This window comes from Culex pipiens, chromosome 1 (genome assembly GCF_016801865.2).
Source record: "Culex pipiens pallens isolate TS chromosome 1, TS_CPP_V2, whole genome shotgun sequence".
Taxonomy (NCBI): Eukaryota; Metazoa; Arthropoda; class Insecta; order Diptera; family Culicidae; genus Culex; species Culex pipiens.
Genome location: NC_068937.1, coordinates 6,777,900 through 6,785,502, shown reverse-complemented (window position 1 = coordinate 6,785,502; position 7,603 = coordinate 6,777,900). Strand labels below are relative to the sequence as shown.

General features: G+C 37.9%; 1 protein-coding gene across 1 annotated transcript; it reads left to right on the top strand.

Annotated features, from left to right (window-relative positions):
• Positions 1-4,743: 4,743 nt before the first annotated feature.
• On the top strand, positions 4,744-6,767 carry LOC120422083 (complex I assembly factor ACAD9, mitochondrial). The gene has a single exon (XM_039585429.1). It carries the CDS (start codon positions 4,851-4,853, stop codon positions 6,726-6,728), a length of 1,878 nt encoding a protein of 625 aa, XP_039441363.1. The 5' UTR covers positions 4,744-4,850; the 3' UTR covers positions 6,729-6,767.
• The last annotated feature ends 836 nt before the right edge of the window (positions 6,768-7,603 follow it).

Here is a 7,603-nt window from a genome sequence, read left to right as displayed (position 1 = left end):
CATGATTTTTTTTTTGTGTTTAAAAAAAGCAATTTTTAAAAACTTCAGAAAAAAAACTGGGGGAAATATGCCCATTTTAAGCCTAATAAGCGGTCGTGTTTGAATGATGCTGGATAATCTAGATTGTTCCTTGAAATTCACTAAAACCAAGTACACCAACGAGTAGAGCAACTTCTTGTGAACATTTCTGTTTATTTTCATTTTTATTAAAAGTTATGCTATTCCTTTTACAAGCATTTAAGAAAAATATTTCAAAAATGCATTCTAATCAGTCGAGTGCATTGGGCCACGCCCATTTTCCTATTTTCAGCTTAATTTTTTTTTCTTCCAGCGCTCTTTTGGATCTGCTTAGGGCTGCCAAAATTGATGAAATTTTAAGCGAACACTCACGAAAAGTAGCATTTATAGCGAAAGTTTCCTGGCAGCACTTGCTCACTCCAACAGGCGCTGCACCAGCATGTTGGTGGTTTTGGTGGCCACCCTTTGTTCTTTATTTGCCTTCGCTCCTCGCTCGGTTTTCTTCAGCCTTCGATTGGAATGGGTCGTCAAAATTGAAACGTCAAAAGACTTAGCAAGTTTTTTTTTTTTTTATGGTGCTTGCTAATTATTTACATTTTTTTGGATTATTTTTCAAGTGAGTGACTAACTAATGTGCAAAAGAACATGTTGCCGGTAGTTGGAAGCAATTTTATATCTTAAGCGCTTTGAAATCATTAGCGCAAGTGAAAAGATATTGATGGCGACTTTCATTAAGCAGTTAACCTCTGATCTTGCGTGTGGATGTGTGTGCCACCAAAATGATGAGAAATGGTCTCGCAAAATAGAAATTATGATGAAAATTGCATTAAATTTGATCTTTTTGGCCAGTAAATGGCATAAATTTGCGTGCTTACACGAGGCGGTGCTGTTGCTGGTAAGTTTATAGCCTAATTAGTATTTTTGGAGCTTTAATCAAGCATCAAACTCTTCATATGACGAAGATAGGTGTTCGATTAGAAAGGGTATATTTCCCCTGGTTCAAAATTTATTTAAAAAAATCTTGGACGAAATTGTTTTAAACTTCACTGGTTTTTTTATGCTTTTTTAGACAATTTCACCTTCAAAAATTGAGATTTTTTAAATTAAAACAAATAATTAAAAATCACAAAAACTTCAACATTTTTAAAAAAGCACAACATTAAAAAAATAATGCATTGGAAATTTAAATAAAATTAGGATATTCTTACAAATTTTCAAAAATCTGCTTTTTAATTCCTGAAAAAAAACTATTAATTAATTTAAAAATTCTAAAGAAAATAACGCTAACGTTTTAGAATTTTGAGGTTCTTTTAAATTTAAGAGTTTTTTTTTTGTTCAATAATTTGAGTTTTTTAAATTTTCTGGTAAGTTCAACAAATTTCTACATTTTTATAACCAAAATGTTTTTTTTTTCGATATTTACAATTTTTTTGAATTTCGAGAATTAAAAAAAACAGAATTTAAAAAAAGAATAAATTTTTTTTACGGATTTCAGAGTTTACAAATAAAAAACATATGATTTACATTCTATTTTAAGAAGCCCTTTTTTACAGAAGTTTAATTTGAATAATTTGATTTGGTTTTGAATTTAAAATTTAAAAAAATACAGTCCAGTACATTTTTGTCAAAAATTGTCACTGTAGTTACAGGGGTGCTCAAAGTTTTTGGATGCCGGGCAAAATTTTATGCTCAAAAGAGCTTGCGGGCCAAACACACAAAAAAGTTTATTTAAAAAAATGAATTACATTATTTATATTTAAAATATAGACAAAAAGTATAAGTATTTTGAAATTTCTGTTATTTTTTTAACATTCTCGTTATTGTACGATCAGTTCCTAGCTGGACTCGGTCACTGGAAACGACCGACGAAATAGGCGGCGGGCCAGATGCGGGCATAAAAATGTCAAAATCTCTTCCCCCCTCACTTCGTCTCACCAACCAGCTGCAGCATTGTTGACAAACAAACGGAGCACGCGGAATTAGGGGTGATCATGTGACTAAAAATGAAAGTTTTTTCAACAAAAATAATATTTTTCCGACCGAATAGAAAAATTGCGAGCATGTTCAAACCTCGGTTCAAACAATTATTCCTGATGTCGGAGAAGTGATAAAAAAAGCAAAATTTTAATCCATAATGTGTCTATAAATTGATTTTTTTCACTCCAACTGGGAACCCCTAGGTCTATCCACGACCGTTTCCAATGACCGTGAGAAGATACCAGAAAATCCAGCTACGAGGTAAATTCACAATAGCAAAACAAATTGAATAAAAAAGTTTAAAATAAAATTTAATTTTGAAAAATAATAACTCACTACAAATAGTCAACGGGCCATTTTACAAAATGGGTCCACGGGCCACAAAAAATCCCGCGGGCCATACTTTGGTCATCCCTGCTGTAGTATGTGATGTTATTTATTCTTCTTTTCATGTTAAAATTAAACTACTTTAACTGATACAGCGGTTAAGAATTTTTTGATTATTTTAAATAAATTAGTTAAAAAAAATATGTTTATTGGTTTTATCTTTTCTAATTTTCAGGAAAGGTTAACAAATTTTTAGAGTTTTGTATATAAATTTGTGACAATTAAACAACTTTTGTATTTCTGGCGATTTTTATACGAGTTTTTGTTTTTTTTTCACTTCAAGAATTTTTAGAATTTTAGATTTTAAATAATTTTGGCTGTTAGAAGATTTACACTCAACCCCCTGTGGTTGGTAACTTTTTCGTTTGAAACTTTTTAGTTTGTATCCCGTAGCAACCATGGTTTGAAAAAGTCAAACTAACACGGGACTCACATTTACTATCAAACAAAACGAGGGTGTCAAACTAACAGTGACCCCGTTCGTTAGACAACAATTGGTGTCATACCAACGGGGTTTCAGTGTATTACTTGATGTATTATAAAGACTAGAAATTTATAAAAATGTGAGTTTTTATTTTTTAAAACCTTATTATTTTATTTTTTTCAGAAATTTTGAGAATTGAAAATTCATAGAATCATTAAGATTTATTTTCATTAAAAAAATAAGATTTAGAATTTTAAAGCATGTTTATAGTTTGTTTTTTTAAATTTTACCATCTTTTAATTAAGGATTTTTTTTTAAATGTTTGTTTGAATTTTTTCAGTTAAGGTAATCACATTTTTAGAGATTTTTATATGGATATAATTTGCAATAAAGAAACTTTTTTTTATTTTTTAGCGATTTTAATACGAGTTTCACATTTTAGCTATTTTAAGAATTTTATTACTTTGAATTTAATTAATTTTTGAAGTTTTTCAGATATATTATAATGTTTAAAATAAATTTAAGAAGTGTTTTTATCAAGGTTTTTATTTTATTTTTAGAAATCTTTTTTTTTCAGAAATTTTAGCATTTTGAGAATTTTTAGAATTTAAAAGATTGATTGTAATTTCTAGACTTATACTTTTATTTATAATTATTAAAACTTATATTTTTTTTAATTTAGCTGTTTTTTTTTTAAATAAACCGGTATATGCACTTCGGAAGGAACCGGTCAAGAAAAAAAATCAAATGGGCAGCAGCGGCAGCTAAAGCAAGCCAGAGAGGGTGAAGAAAAGCCCCAAGAAATCGCTCCCTCTCCTTTGTTCTGCTGTTCGTAAAGCTGTTTCTTGACCCCTTTCCTTCCGATCTGCATACTAGCCTTAAGTCTATCGAGAAATTAAATGTGCGAGTGTGTGCATCATGGAGTTAAACTTTCTGTGCAGTTGCTGTGAAGGTTCCCATGGCACACTCTCACTTTTAATTTATAAGGCTTTCTAGGCCCAGTGAAAAAAATATAATTTAACCCAAAAATGACGAACTTCTCGCCACAGTGTCCTGATGCAAACAATGATCGAGCTCGAGCTGTCACAGCCCTGCGAAGTATGTTGGCTGACATATCGGGCGGTCGGTCAAAAAAACTAGCTAGAAGTCGCATGACAAAATACTTTTGCTAGAAAGAGATAGGAAACCTGATGCAAATCCTTTTTTCAAGTTTACCGGTAGTAACCCTTTGCAAAAGGGTGGAAGTAACCCTCAAAAAGGGTTTTTTTTCTTTGGGATGACAGATAAAGGGTAGATAGAACCCTTTTTGCGGGGTACTTCTGATTTTGAGTGTAATGTAAACATACTTTGAATGTGTTGGTAAATTTCTGACTAGAAAGCCTTATATATAAACATATATAAAACACAATCGTGAACACAATAGTTTATGGGACCTTTTCAAAAACCAAAAAAAAAACTCAAGAAGTGTTCAGAAAGAGTTTTTAATCGTTTTTTTACCATTGTACATACAAAAATTTAGGAATAAAAAGAAGAAGTTTAAAAGATTTCTCATTCTATAATTTTTTTAAATGTTTTGAAATTCATTAAAACGTTCGTTAACCAGTTCGTTTAGCTTAATTTTTTTTATTGTTTTGTTGGAAATACTAGAAATTGAATTCTTCTTAAATTTTTCTTTAATATTTACCGATACATCCAAACCACGAGGTGCCACAGAAGTTGGTTTGTTTGCATGAAAAATTTGCTTTCTCGCAAAAGTTGTTTTTCATGCGGCTCATAGCCGTTTTTTTTTCGTTTTTTTTTAGACTGACTGCATGGACCTACTCTAAATTACGTTTTCCGACAATCGCCAAGTTTGGGTAAATTTCAGGATTTCAACACAAGTTGAACGTTTCTGAAGCGACTTTCCGGACTTTCCGCAGTTCTGACAGTTCTGCGTGTTTGTTTTGATTTCGCATTCGGCTCCGCCGGTCGTGTGCGGTTTTTGCGTAACAAAATCCAACTTCAAATCGCCGCCGATTCCGTGATTCCCGTGCCCTCGTCGAGAATGCTGTCCCTTGCCCGTAGTGGCGGCACGCTTCCGCGGCTATTTCACCATTGCCGTGCGGCGCTTACTTCAAACTTTCGTCCAAAATCAACCGTTCCGTCGCAGCAGCAGGACCAGGATTACGACGGGTCGTCGGATGAAATCCGGATCAACACGAAGCCGCAGCACCAGCGGCTGGAGAAGCGCGGACCGCTGATGAAGAACATGTTCGTGGGGGTGGTGGACACGGATCTGCTGGTGTATCCGGAATCGCTGAACCGGGACGAGCAGGCGCGGTGCGTGGCCGAGCGGGAACCGTTTGAGGACGGGGGGAGGGCGTTGGGAGGTTTGGGCGTGTTTGCGCTGCAGTCGCCGTTGAATTTCGGGGGGAGGGCGCTGATCGAGACGGAGTTGGCGTATTTTAACGAGGTTATTGGGGGGAGGGATTTGGGGTTGGGGTTGGTGGCCGGTCAGCATAATGCGATTGTCCAGCTGGTGACGCGGTTTGGGTCGGAGGGGGTTAAGGAGCGGTTGTTGGGGGAGTTGAGTGGAGGGGAGAGTACGGTTAGTGCGGCGTTGTTTGAGCGGGAAGCGCCGACGGGGGGGACCATGTTTGGGACGGTGGCCACGCTTGGGGCAACGAGTCAGGGTTGGTTGTTGAACGGGGAGAAGTCGTTTGTGCTGGACGGGGACCGGGCCCGGTGGTTGCTGGTGTTGGCCTCGACGAAGCCGGTCGAGCAGATGAACGAACTGGACACGACCATTACGGCGTTCCTGGTGGATGCCAATGCCAACGGGGTTAAGAGGAGCGAGGCGGACGAGACACTTGGATTGAACGGAGTTAAGCAGGTTTCGGTCAGCTTCAAGAACGTGGAGGTCTCGAACGCCAACATCATTGGTACCGAGGGCAACGGAAGCCAGGTGCTGGTCGAACTGCTCAAGTCAACCCGCGTTCAAACGTCCGTGCTGGGAGTTCAGCAGATGAAAAAGTTCCTCAACCAACTGACCAAGTACTGCATCGAAACCAAAACCGGCGGTGGCCACCTGATGGACATTGAAAACATCCGCGAAGAGTTGGCCAAGGCCAGTGCGGCCATTTACGCGGCCGAAAGCATGATCTACATGACGACCGGACTGCTGGACGACTTCGATGGGCAGGACGCCGAAATGGAGGCGGCCATCACGAAGATCTTCACCGGCGAACGACTCCTCCAGTTGGCGCTGCTCCCCCTCAAGTTCGTCGGACCACAAGCGCTCGTGCAAGGGTCAACATTCGAACAACTTCTCCGCGATTCCCTGCAGTTCTTCGGCAACGGAGAAACACTAGATTCCATCAAGTTCTACGTGGCCCTCGCCGGTCTACAGCACGCCGGCTCCTCAACCCACGAAACGATCCGCAAAGATCGCAACCCGGCCATGAACCCGTCCCACGTCATCTCCCGCCTCTTCGAGAAGAACACGATCGACACCCCGAAGCAGTTCTGCAACCTGGAGCACTTCCTCCATCCGTCCCTGGACGCTGCAGCCCACTGGATCGAGTTCTCCGTCGTGCGGCTCAAACTGGCCGTCGAGTGCGCCCTGTCCCGGCACGGCACCGAAATCATCCAGCGCCACATCGAGCTGGTGCGGGTGGCGGACGTGGCCGTCCTGCTGTACGCCATGGTGGCCACCGCCAGCCGGGCCTCGCGCTCGTACTGCATCGGCCTGAAGCACGCCGACCACGAGATTCAGCTGGCGAACACGTTCTGTCGGGAGGCCAGCGAACGCGTGCACCGGCTCGCCAAGGACCTCGAGCAGGGACAGTTTGTGACGAACGATGCGAACTACGACGGGATGGCGCGGTATCTGTTCCGGCAGAAGGGCTACTGCTTCGAGCATCCGATTGCGAAGAACTTTTAAGCTTTGTTGATTAAAAATAAGAACAAGTTGTAAGAATGATTTTGGTGTTTTACTTTAGAAATCCGAAATATTCAATATTGACGGAAAATCACGCTTTATAAACACAAACAGTAAAAATTGTAAAAGAATCTATCTTTATCCACGATAACTGACGATAACTCAAAGTTACTTTATAAAACTAACATATTCCAAAAAATCGGACCCGATTTTGGAAGTTTTTGATTAAAAAAAACTTATATTCGGCCATAAGAAAGTGTATCACAATACACCTAAGTGCTCATAACTTTTGATGGGTCTGTCAGATCTTCAATCTTTTGGGATCATCGGAAAGGTCTTTCAAATACTTTTTCTAAAAATACATAAAAACATGACTGTTTTCTTTCCCAGGGTGACCACTTAATTCCTTTTTTTTTTTAATTCCATGCTTTTTCAGAAACTTAAATAATAGCCATTTCTTATCTTAAAAATGATTTAAAAAAAAACTCTTTATTAAAAAGTAAATATCAACAATCAAAAACAAAAATCTGATTTAATTTAAATAAAGTCTGATGCCATTTTTTGAAAAAATACAGAAACTTAACAACAAATTTCCAAAAAAAAAATACTTCAATTTTGATTCAAAGTAGAAACATAAAAAAATAATCTTTGAAAAATCAAAGAATTCGTTTAATATTAATATTTAATATTTTGATATTGAATTTTTGAATCAATGTTTATTCGTCTTGTTGTCAGTATTTAACTGTTTAATTATTTATTTTTTTCAATGAAAAAATCAGTTTGATTAGGTTCCATTTTTACCACCACTTTACCAGAGACAAATTCTTCAAACATATTTGCAATAACTCAAATCAAAATGCCGATCCCGATGATGCTAT

Coding starts and splice junctions, on each gene's coding strand:
- LOC120422083 (XM_039585429.1), top strand. CDS start 4,851: ATGCTGTCCCTTGCCCGTAGTGGCGGCACGCTTCCGCGGCTATTTCAC.